This window comes from Bidens hawaiensis, unplaced genomic scaffold (genome assembly GCF_021521415.1).
Source record: "Bidens hawaiensis isolate Kalapana, Puna unplaced genomic scaffold, B.hawaiensis_p1.1 tig00008064_1, whole genome shotgun sequence".
Lineage (NCBI taxonomy): Eukaryota > Viridiplantae > Streptophyta > Magnoliopsida > Asterales > Asteraceae > Bidens > Bidens hawaiensis.
Window position 1 is genome coordinate 848,164 of NW_027491569.1, and position 15,707 is coordinate 863,870.

Here is a 15,707-nt window from a genome sequence, read left to right on the forward strand (position 1 = left end):
TCTAAAACATAAGACCAAGCAAAATTTAGAAGGTTTCTATGTTTTGCATCAAGTACATTTTTTTGCTTTGGAATGTAAACCGTATGATAAATAATACTCCCCCCGTCCCATTATAAGTGTTCTGTTTTAATTTTTCAAATCTTTCTTTTGCAACTTTGACCGTAAATTTTTTTGTTCGTGTCATATAATACTTAATAAAAATTATATCAATGTAAAATACATTTAAAACCCAATCCATTCATATATTTTACATCAAGTATTATATAACACAAACAAAAATATTGCCGGTCAAAGTTAAATAAGAAAGACTTGAAAAATCAAAGTAGAACACTTATAATGGGACGGAGGGAGTACTATTTTTCTAGTAAATCCATTTATTTAGTTCTCTGTTTATTTTTAGACTCGGTGCCAGCTGACTATGAAATTTTTTACTTGACTTCCAAACAGAGATTTTAACATACTAACAAAACTCTTAACATTTTCAAATACCTCAACCATTTTATTTAGAAAAAAAAAACAAAAAACAAAAACCAACACGGCTGTTGAGTATTCATTGCTTTCACCGTCACCACGTCCCACTCTTATGATTTAAGTAATACATGACAGTGGTCCACTTCATATTTTTCTTTACAAGTACGTCCACAACATCTCTAATCCAGAGTGACAAAATATAATTCAAAACAATAGCTTTTGAATAATCATAAACATTTTTTAAATAATATAGTTTGGCAAAACACACAAATGTACCGACACATCTACATATTCTTCAAACTTCTAACTGATAATGATACCTTATACATTCACAAACCATTTCTTCTTGTCATCTGCCATCTACTTGACTTAATGTTACGCCATTAACTGATAATGATGGTAAAGGAAGAATTGAGGTAGAGTTGATTTCACCTTCTTGAATAAAGAAAGCAGGTTCTTTGGGAGAAGGAAGTGACCCTTCACCACCCAACATTAATACAACAGTCGTTGTGTCAGGCTGATCTTCTACTCGGTGTTGCGCACACAATAGGCCAACATGTATAGACCGCAACACTTCACTAGCAGAATAGGACGTGCGTAAACATTCATCAATTATATCAAGAGACTTTCCTGCTTTGTAAAGTCTCCATGCCTATACGAAACCACATAAATACAAATGTTAGATCATATCAATAGGCAAGGCTGCCTTATTCAAAGTTCAGGTTACATATGTGTGTGTGTGTGTGTGATTGTGTTCAACTCACTTACATGTCCAATAAGGTTATGATCATTATCTTCATGAACAAAATCTCTATTTCTCTTCCCGCTCACAATTTCCAATACCAAAACCCCAAAGCTGAAAATATCTGACTTTACCGAGAAGAGACCTTTCATTGCATACTCTGGAGATATGTAGCCCCTGAATACAAGATATATATAAATAGGCATATATGTTGTACAATATGAACTGAGTTTGCGGATTCTTACAATGTTCCCACGACTCTCTTTGTATTTGCTTCACTCACACCTTCTTTAATCATCCTTGCCAAGCCAAAGTCTGATATCTTTGGATGCATCTGATGATCAAGTAAAATATTTCCAGCTTTTAAGTCCCTATGTACTACTTTAAGCCGGGAATCTTGATGAAGATAAAGAAGGCCTCTAGCAATCCCATGAATTATCCGGAAGCGTTGTGGCCAATCAAGTAATGACTTTTTTGATTCATCTGTTCAAAAGACAGCAAGATGGCTTATATGTCTTATATCCGTTTGCATTTTTGATAAATCTGTACTTTTAGGATTGTAAGAGAGCCCAACCAAATAAAAAACTGTCGAGACTTTTATTAGGCATGTATTCATATATTAACATTTTCTCATGGCCTTGAAGGCAATATCCCAAGAGCTTCACAAGATTCCGATGTTGAAGTTTAGCAATGCATATAACTTCATTCTCGAATTCAAGAAGCCCTTGTCCAGAGGACTTTGATAGCCGCTTCACAGCAACCTCTTTTCCTTCTTCTAGCACACCCTGGTAAATCGAGACTGCGATTATTAATATTGTATATATTATATTCTAATAGAATGTAGATCTAACTTTGTTTGATCAGTACTTACACATATATGACCATCTAATTCCTATCATTTACCTTGTAAACTGGTCCAAACCCGCCTTCTCCTAGCTTGTTGTCTACTGAAAAGTCATTGGTTGCCTTAGAAATTTTAGACAAGCTAAACAAGGGAACCTCCGGACTTCCCATTTGGCTACTATAACTAAACGTCTTTTCAGGTCTACCTAGAAAATGCCATTGAGACAAAGATCTTATTTTCAAACATAATTCATCATAGAGTGTTAGGTTGTATTTAAAGCACCAGATTCATATCACTTGCCTTCTCTCCCAGAATCTGATCTATTCTTCCATTTTCTCTTAGTATACAATGCCAATAATATGAGGCCCGACAAAGTCAACACAGCAGCTATTGATGAAGTAACTTCCATAACTACTCGTTTCTTTTTGTGGAAGTTGGAATGGAGATCTAAAATATTTTGAGGTCCAAGGAAACAAAATATTGTCAAGTTTACAGCAATAAGCGAACAACACATACGTCTTGGCGACAAATATCCTTACAAATTACTGCAGTTGTGTATAGTTTGTCTATTACTAGATCATATGTATCCATCATAAAAATGTAGTGACCTAACATTAAGCCGTTAAAACAAGGTAAACAAGAAATGCATTAATTTGGTAATTACTTACCTCATAATTCTGAGGCCGCAAGTCTAACATACAAATCTTGCCCTTTTTGTGGGAACACTCGGACATCAGTCAATTCTCCAAACCATAGCAAGCACCCAACTCCACCTGGAGTGATGTTTGGATTTGCATAGGCCGTGCACGAGCAATTATTCTTGCAAGCTGCCTCACAATCTAGTAGGCTCACGTTGCTACTGTAGACAGCATTCTCCGTGTCCGGCAACTTCATGCTTGAAAACGGCATAAATCCCTCTCCAGGCCCACAATCCAAGGCTATTTTCCGCCCACAAACACTTGTATCATCATCAGGATTCTTTTCAAATCCTTTTAAGCACCCACAATTAGGAGAAGTGGCAGTAGTACATATCCCATATGGGCCACACACTTTATAGTTGTCACAATAATCTACTGATGAGGTAGAAATCAGAATCCATTTTGGGTTCGGAAATTTTAGCTGCCAGATTTCCAGTTGACCACCAGGAGTTACTATCGTTCTTAATGTAGTACTTTTAGAATCAAAAGTGATATACATCTCGCTCTGATTCATAATCAGGTAAGAAACGCTCGCCGGATTAGCATCAGGAGCAAAGTTTGCCCGGCCAGAAAGTGATGCGCCGTTATATGGCCCGATCCTTGTTACAATATCAGAGCTTCTTCTAATATATACTTGCGGATATTTACCCTTAACCATTGAAGCCATTAACGTATATTCACCTGGGGAAGGATCATCTGCGCTTCTCCATGATGTTTCTCTTCCGGTAATGAAGTTCTTGCCCAACTTTATTTGTGCTAAGCAAGTATCTCCAGGGTAATCAAAACTTTGCCAGATAACAATTTCATTTTGAATCACCAGATTACCTGTATCCAACAGTTGTGCTTCAATATTTATATTTGCACCAGATGCTGAGGAGTTGGATGACCAAATAACTTTGCCACTACCATCAACAAGAGTCAGGTTCCCTTGGTTGTCCAGTCTGACCACACCCAGATTATCTGTAAGTGGAGTTTCACGGTTTGCAACCCATGCAACCGTTTGTGGCGATGTGTTCTTAAACAATATTCCCAGGTACCGATTTTTGGAATTGCCGGGGCTAAAGAAACGTAGCTCAAATTTTGCGCTCGCTGAAACTATGGTCTGACCATCTGAGATGTTTTGATGCACAGATATGGTGTCTGATGATCTAGAAGTTGTGAGCACTAGAAAGAAAAAGGTGATATAAGGGAGTAACATTTTGGTTTGATTGATATCTGTACACAAATTCTCTGAATTTGGCCTTCCTCACAACTTGATAACACTTCTATGGATAAAGATAAAGCCAACTTTCATTGATGGAGATATTTTCGTTCTTCCAATAAAGAAATCTCGTCGGTCAACAAAAAGTAAACTGACAGTTTAATAGTAGATACACATGATCATTGTATGATCTCAAATGAGACGTTTGGGACTAGCACTCATAAGCATTCCATCAAACCAAAGAGAGTTAAAATTTGACACTTAACCAAAGAGAGCTAATTACACGTGTGGGACTGGTAAACCTAAGAAAGCAATGTTATCGTAGTATGCCAGAAGATATGATATGTAATGTCACCAAAGAGATTCTTTGAATTTTGTCTTCCTCACAACTTCATGGGACATTTTTGGATTAAGATGAAGGTAAAAGTTTCTTAGTCAATGAAAGGTAAGTAAATTGATAGTTTATTATTAACAGGGACTTCTAACACCTACTAATCCTTTAAATTGTCAAATTTAGGACATTTGTTATCTCTGGGTCAAGCCCACAGATCTAACCTATAATTCAGTGACAACTTAACAAAATATAAGTTGACCTTTAGCCAATTCAACTCCTATATATATTTTTTGTGGTTTGAAACATTGAATCTCGCCAACGGGATCTTTCTTTGAATGGGTGGGTCGTACACAAAAGTTTTTCCAGGAATTCTAACTAAGGACAAACCACGATATATAATATACCACATATATAATATACCGAGGATACAATACCAATATGCCATCCATGCATCAGTACATATATAAACATAAACCGTAGTCATTCACATAGAGATAGAAGAATAACAAACATAATATGTGAAAACTAGCTAGTGTTCATATTGGCATGTTGATGCGGTGTTGGGAGCTCACACAAATATTGTTTTGGACTTTTCAAAATTATGAGCCTTGTCCGAAAGGGCGGTGGACCCATGTAGAGTCCCAACAGGGTTCACGTGAAGTCGTGAACCATTTAGAAGTGATATATAAAAACCATTTAGAAGTGATATATAAAAAAATTGAGTGAACCCATAAGAATTTTAGCAGTGAAGCCACAACAAAGATTCAAGGTTGCTGTAGTGGTAAAACTGCCGTCCCATAAACCTTCTATCTTGCTAAGGTCTTAAGTTTTATTTGATTCCAGCTAAATCCTTTTTTTTGTAATTACTTTTGTCTATATAAACAAACCATCCTTGTGCGCATGTGCTCACTATTTGATGACTTGGTGAAAGAATGTGTTTTTAATGTCTAATATCATGTGTTTCAGTTATTTATATATGGTGAACACGATTACTTTGAGATCTTCAATGTTTGTAGAGTGTTCGGAGCTTCACGAGCTAATTCGGACCATTAATAATGGTCAATACTTATGACATAGATGAAGGGAAGAAACCGGGGATCAGGAATTATACGTTCTCACACTACTATGGGTTTTAAGATTCTAATAAAATAACCTAATAGATATATGTATTCTTAGAATGTAAATCGGCTAATTATAGAGAATATTGATTAGTTAGTATTATCCCTAAATAGATGAGACATATTCTGTATTTATGTAAATGGTTGGAGTAAATCAAAGCAACAGATTATTCCCTTCTACATGGTATCATTAGCCTAACCCTACCGCCGCCCACCCTCTCCTCCTTCATCTTCTCGCCGGCGGTACAACACCACCATCTCGATCCTACTCTATCGCATCCACAATGGACTCAAAACTACACCCCGCAATCACCGTTTTCAACATAAAAACTGACGTCCCGATCGTCCTCGATAACGAAACCGGCCAATACACATCATGGTCGGAATTGTTCAAGATACATTTCCGGGCTTATCAAGTCTCCGATCACCTTCTGCCAAAACCCACCCCTGCTGCCACATCCTCAACTGCAAAACCCGAAGAAGTCGCGGCTGCCCTTGCTGCTGCTGATCTTTGGGATCGGTTGGATGCCATAGTTCTTCAATGGATCTATGGCACCATCTCCCTTGACCTACTCAACACCATTCTTAAACCGAACACTACTGCCTGTGAGGCTTGGACTACCCTCGAGACTTTATTCCAAGACAACAAATCATCTAGAGCCATATACCTTAACCAGAAACTCAATAATACCCGTCTCGACAATTTCGATAACATGGCAGCATACTGCCAGGAGGTAAAGGTAATATGCGATCAACTCGCTAACGTGGAGGCGCCCCTCACGGATGAAAAGATGGTTCAACAACTTGTCACCGGGTTAAACGAGCAATACGAAAGAATTGCTATGCTGATCTCAAACCTTCAACCACTACCTTCGTTTCAAGAGGCACGCTCCAAACTTACGCGTGAATACGATCAGAAGACCAACATGACCCTACATGCTTCACAGACCGCGGGGGCTGCTCTTCAAGCCACAACATCTCAGAAACCCGAGACCCAAACCCTCCGACCGGACCAGCGATCCACGGCTGACCCACATGCTGACCGTGGAAGAGGCCGGGGCAGGTCCCGGGGTCTTGGACGTGGCCGATATGGCGGCCGTGGGCTACCCAGCCGCAACCACCAACAACCTTCACATCAGTTCTCTCCGGTTCAAGGTCAATGGGTATTCCAGCCTTCATGGGACACGGTTCACAAGCAAATCAATGGTCTGCTCAACCACCATGCCCATATCCAACCACCCCTCGGTCCACCGGTAGTCAAAATCCGGGTATTAATCAGGCCTATGCAGCGAGTTACGCCCCGACCGACATTGAACAGGCCCTATATACAATGTCACTCAACCCACCAGATACTCCATGGGCTATGGATAGCGGAGCAACCACCCACATGACTAACCAACCAGGTAACTTCACGTCTTACTTTAATAATGAAACTTATCGTAATATTATCGTTGGAAACGGGACTACAGTTCCGGTTGTTGGACAAGGCAATCAAACATTACCCCCACCGTTTCCACCCCTTAAATTGACCAATGTCCTTTATGCACCTAACTTAATCCATAATCTCTTATCTGTTAGACGTTTAATCACAGATAATTGGGTTTCCGTTAAATATAACCCTTTTGGTTTTTCTGTGAAGGACCTCAAGACGCGGACCCCTATCCTCATATGCAACAGTACTGGTGATTTGTATCTTCTGACGCCACCAAATGCTATCGAAAATCAAGTCTCCATCCGCAAATGTGGCGATCGCACAAACACTGTGGCATCACGTCTTGGTCACCTTGGCTCATGTCCTTTGCAGTCTCTCAAGAAGTCCTCATCTATTTCTTTTTCTAAGTCTAATAAACGTGTATGGGAACCGTGTGTTTTTGGGAAAAGTGTCAAACTCCCTTTTATTTATTCTTGTAATCGTACTTATTTGCCATTAGAAATTGTTCACAGTGACCTTTGGACCTCACCAATCTTGAAGTCCGGGGGTCACCGCTATTACGTTTTATTTATTGATGATTTTTCTGATTTAATATGGACATTCCCCATAAGTAAGAAATCACAGGTTTTCTCAATATTTCTACACTTTTATAACCTGACTAACACAATTTGACAAACGTATTAAGCAATTACAGTGCGATAATGACAAAGAATATATAAATAATCAGTTTCATCAATTCTTTAATCACCACTGTATGATGTTCCGTCTATCGTGCCCTCACACATCCTCACAAAATGGTAAAGCGGAACGCAAAATCCGCACCATTAACAACATGGTTCGCACTCTTCTTGCACAATCCAACCTACCCAACACTTATTGGTACTATGCTCTTGAAACAGCCACCTATCTCCTAAACCATCCACCGTGATTCACAAACTTGAATACCGGTCGAACGCATGTGTGTTTCTTGGTTATCCACCTAACCATCGCGGGTACCGATGTCTTGATATCAAAACTCGTCAAGTGATTACGTCCCGTCATGTAATCTTTGATGAAGCCGTTTTCCCCTACGACAAAACCCCAAACACGATATCGGACCCGTACATCTTCATGTCCGAACCACCCCACCCCACCCTCTGGTCAAACATCTAAAACACTCCTCGCACACCATCCTCTCAAACTCATACAGAATCCGACCACCTGCCCACCCCACTTATCACCCCAACTCACGGTACTACTCCCGACACCCACTCTAACAGCTCGCCATACTCCTTGGGATCCACACCACACCGAACCTCGTTCGGTTACTACCTCCCCACCCATCCTTACCTACTCCCGCCGATCCAAACCCGTACCCTCCACCATCCAACCCACGGACACCATTCCACCAACACTATCCTCCGCCAACCCATACCACCGACCTCCCCAACACCTTCTACGGCCCCCTCCTACTCGCACCATGCTCACGCGAGCCATGGATGGGATCTCGAAACCGAAAACCCATTTCAACCTTCACTCCACTCACGTCGAACCACTACCCAAATCGCCGAAAATTGCCTTGTATACACCAGTATGGCGAAACGCCATGCACAACGAGTATGATTCCCTTATTAAAAATGAGACGTGGGAGTTAGTCCCACGCCAACCGCATATGAATATTATACAATGCATGTGGTTATTCAGGCATAAATTTAAATCAGACGGGTCATTGAAGTGCTATAAAGCGCGCTTGGTGTGTGATGGACGTGGTCAGCAGGTTGGTATCGATTGCGGTGAAACATTTAGCGGTTGTTAAACCGGCCACTATTCGCACAGTTCTTTCTATTGTGTTATCTCAGTCGTGGGTCGTGCATCAACTCGATGTCACCAATGCATTTCTTCACGGGAATTTGAACGAGACGGTATACATGCACCAACCGATGGGATTTCAAAATAACAGGTTTCCAGATCATGTTTGCTTGCTTAAAAAGTCACTATACGGTCTGAAACAAGCCCCTCGAGCTTTGTATCAATGATTTACTGAATTTTTTCTTACGTTTGGATTCAAACAAAGCCGAAGCGACAACTCGCTTTTCACTTACCATCATGGTTCCGCCACCGCATATTTATTATTATATGTGGACGATATCCTTCTCATGACATCGTCTGAGAAATTCCGTCTGAACCTGATGGATCATCTGAGCTCGGAATCTACTATGAAAGATTTGGGACCGCTCAGCTACTTTTTGGGGATATCGGTAAAACGAACGGGTAACACTATGTTCCTCTCACAACAGACCTATGCGCAAGACATAATTAATCGAGTTTGCATGACCCATGCAAACCAGTTGCGACCCAGTTGACACTAAAGGAAAGCTTCTGGCAAGCAGACCTGAGTTTGAAGACCCGTCTCTATACAGAAGCTTGGCAGGAGCCCTCCAGTACCTCACCTTCACGAGACCGGACATCTCGTATGCGGTTCAACATGTTTGCATGCATATGCATTCCCCGCGTCTTCGCATTGGGATAGTTTGAAACGTATCATACGATATCTTCGGGGCACTTCTCATCTCGGGCTCACTCTTGGACCACTCACATCGACCTCGTTACGGGCCTACACAGATGCTGATTGGGCAGGGTGTCCCGACACTCGTCGATCCACGTCGGGATACTGTGAATACTTCGGCAACAACTTGCTAGCTTGGTCCTCAAAACGCCAATCAACCATCTCCCGATCGAGTGCCGAAGCCTAATACCGAGGTATTGCAAATGTAGTTGCCGAAATCTATTGGATTCGAAACCTCCTTATGGAACTACATCGCACTCTTGCGCACGCTTCATTGGTGTACTATGATAATTTGATTCCATTTATCTATCAGGTAACCCAGTTCAGCATCAATGAACCAAACACATCGAGCTTGACATTCATTTCGTTCGTGAACAAGTTCAACGAGGTCTCGTCCGCGTTTCACATGTCCCATCCCGTTACCAGATTGCTGACATATTTACGAAGGCTCTTCCAAAAGTCCTATTTGAAGATTTTCATACCAGTCTCAGCCTTCGTGAACCTCCAGCTTCGACTGTGGGGTCTAATAGATATATGTATTCTTAGAATGTAAATCGGCTAATTAAAGAGAATATTGATTAGTTAGTATTATCCCTAAATAGATGAGACATATTCTATATTTATGTAAATGGTTAGAGTAAATCAAAGCAACAGATTATTCCCTTCAACATAACCCAAGAATGAAATTTCATTGTCAATGAAAGTAAAATGATTGTGGCCGTTTACTGTTCCATTTAAAACCGTACACCACGTTTAGTAACTAATACATAAATGATAATCTGGGGCTAGCCCCTCCGACACGTTTGTGGCTCCGTGTATACTTATAACAATTCAACCCATTCAATGTTTGCACTTGCAGCCCTGATGTGTCCAATCTGTTAGGCTTAACCCGGCCCACATTCTATTAATTTTTTTCCGAACATCAATTCTTAATAAAAACAAAGGCGAAATTAGCAAACTCTAGTACCAACAAGCGTACCTAAAATAAGAGGTGGGTGCATCTTATCTTCATCACCTATATGGTGCCAAAGCTGTATTGTTATCTTCATCACCTGGTCATCCCATTCTTGCGAGCTGAAAGAAACTAGCCCAAGTTTGTCGCGTTTGTCATCATTAGACTGTGTTGCACATGTGTGTTCTCAATGAAACAAGTTGAGCTATTTAATCTTTTTAGAAGTTTTTGTGCTGAAATAAAAACCCAATTTGGCATTCCTATTTTTACTTTGAGAAATGACAACTCCCTTGAGTATTTTTCTACATCTGTTTTTGACTACATACATGGTAATCCACGGCATTTTACACTAGTCATCGTATCCTAGAACTTGACAACAAAAAGGTGTCGCCAAAAGAAATGTTGATACATTGTTCTCACACCTTACTGTTGCAGGCTAATTAATCATCTGCTTCGTTTTTGGGCCAATACTGTTCTCACTGTACACCGTGTTATTAACAATATGAGTATCAAAAAGAAAATATTAATATGATTTTGTGTCTTTTACTTACACTGGATGTCTTGATGATGTATTTTTAGAGATCAGAAAAAATTTGTCCCAAAGTCTTTAAAGAAAAAAAGAAGATTTGTTGAATGCATTCTCGTTGATTTATATAATCTGTTTTGATGAAAATCCCGGGTTTTGGTTTGTTCATAGTCAGGATTCTTCAAGAGAAAAGGTTATATTTTGGTTAAAGGTCAAGATCTGTGGGCTGGGTTTAATCATAGAAATGATTTAAATACTTGATAATTTAAATGATTAGTTGGTGTTAACAGAATGACTGAAAACAATAAACTATCAAATCACATACTTTTCATTGACTAAGAAAGTTTCATGCTTTAAAGAATGACTGAAATTAAAAATGTCCACCTTCTTTGAACTTTGACTTCATGTTGATCCATAAAAGTGTTATCAAGTTGAATTCAAATAGTTTGTGCATACTTATCAATCAAACTAAAATGTTATTCCCTTGTACGATCACCTTCTTCTTTCTAATGCTAACAACTTCCCGGTCTTCAGACACCATACCTATGCATCAAAATATCTCAGATGGTCAGACCATTGTTTCAGAGAACGCAATATTTGAGCTAGGCTTCTTTAGCCCGGGCAGTTCAAGAAATCGTTACCTGGGAATATGGTTTAAGAACATTTCACTGCCAACGATTGCATGGGTTGCAAACCGGGAAACTCCACTTCTAGACAACTCGGGTGTGGTCAAACTTGACAACCAAGGCAATCTGACTCTTGTTAACGGTATTAACCAAGTCATTTGGTCATCCAACTCCTCAGCTTCTGGTACAAATATAAATCTTATAGTACAACTCTTGGATTCAGGCAATCTGGTTATTAAGAATGGAAATGAAAATGTTATTTGGCAAAGTTTTGATTACCCTGGAGATACCCTCTTACCAGGAATGAAGTCGGGCAAGAACTTCATAACCGGAAGAGAAACGTATCTGACATCATGGAGGAGTGCGGATGATCCTTCCCCAGGAGAGTATACATTAAGGTTTTTATCGGTTAAGGGTAAATATCAACAATCATATATTAGAAAAAACTCCGCCATAGAAACCAGGATTGGGCCGTATAATGGCATAGCATTTTCTGGTAGGCCACTCAGTACTCCTGACACTGCTGATCCGCCATACGTTAGTTATTTGGTGGCGGATCAGAACGAGATGTATTTTACTTATATTTCTACAAGCAATACCACCATACACTTGTCAAGAACTATCATAACTCCCGCTGGTAAATTTGAGTTCTTGCAGCTAAAATTTCCAAACTGGGATTGGATGCGTGTTGACACCTTACCAGTAGATTATTGTGACAACTACGGAGTATGTGGCTCGTATGGGATTTGTAATACTGCCACTTCTCCTAACTGTGGATGCTTGAAAGGATTTGAACTAAAAAGCTCAGACGACATGAGTCTTGATAATGGTACACGTGTTTGTAGACGGAGCATAGCCTTGGATTGTGGGCCTGGAAAGGCATTCCATAAGTTTTTAAGCATGAAATTACCAGACACGGAGAATGCTGTCTTTAGAAGCGACATGAGCCTGCTGGAGTGTGAGGTAGCTTGCAAGAATAATTGTTCGTGCACTGCCTTTGCAAATCCAAACATCACATCAGGTGGAAATGGGTGCTTGCTATGGTTTGGGGATTTGATTGATGTCCGAGTGTACGCACAAAATGGCCAAGATCTTTATGTTAGACTTGCAGCCTCAGAATTTAGGTAAACCAATAACATTACAAATTTATTGCATTCCTTGTTTTTTAGCGCTTATTGTACGGTCAATACTTGTTTCCTCCATTCCAGGTTCCATAAAAAGAAAAAAGTAGTTATGATAGTTACTACGTCAACATCAGCCATGTTGAGTTTGCTTGGCCTCGTATTGGCACTCTACATTAGGAGAAAATGGAAGAAGAGATCAGATGCAGAGAGCAACAGCCAGATGAGAAGTGCAGAGGTTCCTTTATTTAGCTTTTCAAAAATTTCAAGGGCTACAAATGACTTTTCGGTCAACAACCAACTGGGAGAAGGTGGATTTGGACCGGTGTACAAGGTAATAATTTAATATTAAAATGATGTTCATACCTGAATAAGTACATATTGAACAACTTTGGGTTTATATTCAACACAAGTGTACATAATATTAATAATAACAATCTTGATCCACCAGGGTGTGCTAGAAGGACAAGAGATTGCTGTGAAGCGGCTATCAAAGTCCTCCGGACAGGGACTTGTTGAATTCAAGAATGAAGTTATATGTATTGCTAAACTTCAGCATCGGAATCTTGTGAAGCTCTTAGGATATTGTATTCAAGGCCAAGAGAAAATGTTAATATATGAATACATGCCTAACAAAAGCCTCGACAGTTTTTTATTTGGTTAGGCTCTCATAAAATCCAAAATAAAATATACAAATCGATTAAAAATGCAAAGGAATACAAAACATATAAACCCAGCTATTGTCTTGAGCAGATGAATCCAAAAACTCATTACTTGATTGGGAACACCGCTTTAGGATAATTCAAGGTATAGCTCGAGGTCTTCTTTATCTTCATCAAGATTCCCGGCTTAAAGTTGTACACAGGGACTTAAAAGCAGGGAACATTCTACTTGATCATCAGATGAATCCAAAGATATCAGACTTCGGCTTGGCCAGAATGTTTAAAGAAGGCGAGAGTGAAGCAAAAACAAAGAGAGTCATGGGAACGTTGTAAGAATCCCTTAATTCGATTCGTACTGTTTAATTTTTTTTGTGTTTTATATATCTCTTTTGTGTATTGATTCAGGGGCTACATATCTCCAGAATATGCAGTGAACGGTCTCTACTCGGTAAAGTCAGATATTTTCAGCTTTGGAGTTTTAGTCCTAGAAATTGTAAGCGGAAAGAAAAATAGAGGTTTTGTTCATGAAGACCATGATGGTAACCTTCTTGGACATGTAAGTGTGTCACTGTGTTGAATATTATCATCCATTTTTTTGAAAGTTAACTTTATATAAACAGTCCGACGGGGCTAGAAACAAACAGCATTACATCAACTTAAACGGGCACCAATCCTCCCAAAGGATCGGTTTAAATCTTGGCCTATTACAATACCAAAGAAAGCTAAGAGATTTAATGTCTCCTATTATCTCTTCAATTCTAACCACTTTATTGGATAACACTTTTTCATTCCTTGCTTAATTTCCAAATCCTCCAACAAGCAATAATAACAATCTCGTGAATAACATCTTTCTTAGCCGTAGGCACCAAAAGAGAATTATGAAAGTCCATCACATCTTCAAACTTAGACCTACTGAACCTGTGAATTTTGCACCAAGAAGCTAAGCCATCCCAAACCACAGCCGTATAACCACAAGAAGTGAAAAGGTGATCAACGGTCTCAATTCCACCTCCACAACACGAGCAATGGACCGAGCTTAAAGGAATATTATCATCCATTGATTGAAAATATAATATTTTACCACGCTACATTTAGATATATATGCATACATTTTTGAAAATGTGAGTTCAAACAAGAACCATTAATAACGAGGAGACAAATTAACTTTTTGGGCTTTTAATCATGGAGAGAACAAAAGAAACGGACGTTTTATATGAATGGAGTGCAAGAGATGTAATACTCGGAGACTACAATCATCCATTGAAATATGATCCAAGAGCAAAAAAAAGTTGTTTTGCTTCCTTATTATTTAAAGGTTCAGATTTGATCCTCTCTCCATATCTGTATTGCATGTTTGTGACAATTCACAATCAGTCGTATGTTCATATATGTGATGAAGTATGAGTAAGTGACGCTCTTAAACGCCAATTTGAGATTTTCTTTTTATCTATATTCATGTAGGCATGGAGACTTTACAAAGAAGGAAAGCCTCTCAATCTGATTGATGAATGTTTCTTCACCTCCTATTCTGCTAGTGAGGTGTTGAGATCAATACATGTTGGCCTATTGTGTGTGCAACAACGAGTAGAAGATAGACCTGACACGCCGACTGTGCTTGGTATGTTGGGTGGTGAAGGGTCACTTCCTTCTCCCAAAAAGCCAGCTTTCTTTGTACAAGAAAGTGAAATCAACTCCACCTCAATTCCTTCTTTACGATCATCGGTTAATGGAGTAACTATAAGTCAAGTAGATGGTAGATGATGATTAGAAGAAATGTGTTCATCATTTTTAAGTTATTTTTGTTTGTAAATTAATTATTATGTATATGATGAATGTTAGAAGTTTGAATATGTGTTGGCATCGTAGAGATTTATGGTTTGCTTTGGGAAATTAATCAACTTAAATTATCATTATTTGACATGTTTAGTCCGATCTATTTTTGATATATTTGGCCAGTCTTAACCAATCTTTTCTTTTCTCACTGACAACAAATCCTGGATCAGTCACCGAGTCTATGTGTTTGTGCTTAGGGACGGACCTAGTTCACAACGGAGGGTAACCTCCGCGACCCCTCAACTTTTCATCGGCAGTGCAAAAAAGTTTTTTTTGTCTGTGTACGTATTTCGCTACCCCTGAAAAAATTTATGTTACCATGTTTGTTAAAAGCCCAACCAATTTAAAAGTTCAAATCAATTAAACCCCAAACAAAGTTTAAAGCCCAAAGCAAATTAATAAAACCCATTAACCTTTCTTTTATTTTATTCGTGAACTAGAAGCATCAAACATAAACAGGCTCAGCAGCCCGCTTTAGCAATCTGTTTAAATGAAAAAAAATGATGATATCGATCCAACACCAAGTTCAAATATTTCGGCTCCAAGTATAAATATTGTTGATGATATGCAAGAAAATGAAGATATCGGTCCACGTTCAAATA

At 39.2% G+C, this 15,707-nt stretch overlaps 1 protein-coding gene and 1 pseudogene across 2 annotated transcripts; one reads left to right on the top strand and one right to left on the bottom strand.

Moving 5' to 3' along the window:
- Window positions 1-596: 596 nt before the first annotated feature.
- LOC143636853 (G-type lectin S-receptor-like serine/threonine-protein kinase At4g27290) lies at window positions 597-3,964 on the bottom strand (annotated as a pseudogene). Its single transcript, XR_013154325.1, has 7 exons — window positions 2,726-3,964; window positions 2,354-2,504; window positions 2,117-2,258; window positions 1,788-1,998; window positions 1,459-1,696; window positions 1,240-1,390; window positions 597-1,123 (listed from the first exon to the last, which is right to left on the bottom strand). The product of XR_013154325.1 is annotated as a G-type lectin S-receptor-like serine/threonine-protein kinase At4g27290 (transcript).
- Window positions 3,965-11,057: 7,093 nt separating this feature from the next.
- On the top strand, window positions 11,058-15,287 carry LOC143636838 (G-type lectin S-receptor-like serine/threonine-protein kinase At4g27290). The gene is made up of 6 exons (XM_077104330.1): window positions 11,058-12,613; window positions 12,698-12,944; window positions 13,062-13,269; window positions 13,364-13,601; window positions 13,678-13,828; window positions 14,734-15,287. The coding sequence occupies exons 1-6, from the start codon at window positions 11,268-11,270 to the stop codon at window positions 15,031-15,033; spliced, it is 2,490 nt and encodes an 829-aa protein (XP_076960445.1). The 5' UTR covers window positions 11,058-11,267; the 3' UTR covers window positions 15,034-15,287.
- The last annotated feature ends 420 nt before the right edge of the window (window positions 15,288-15,707 follow it).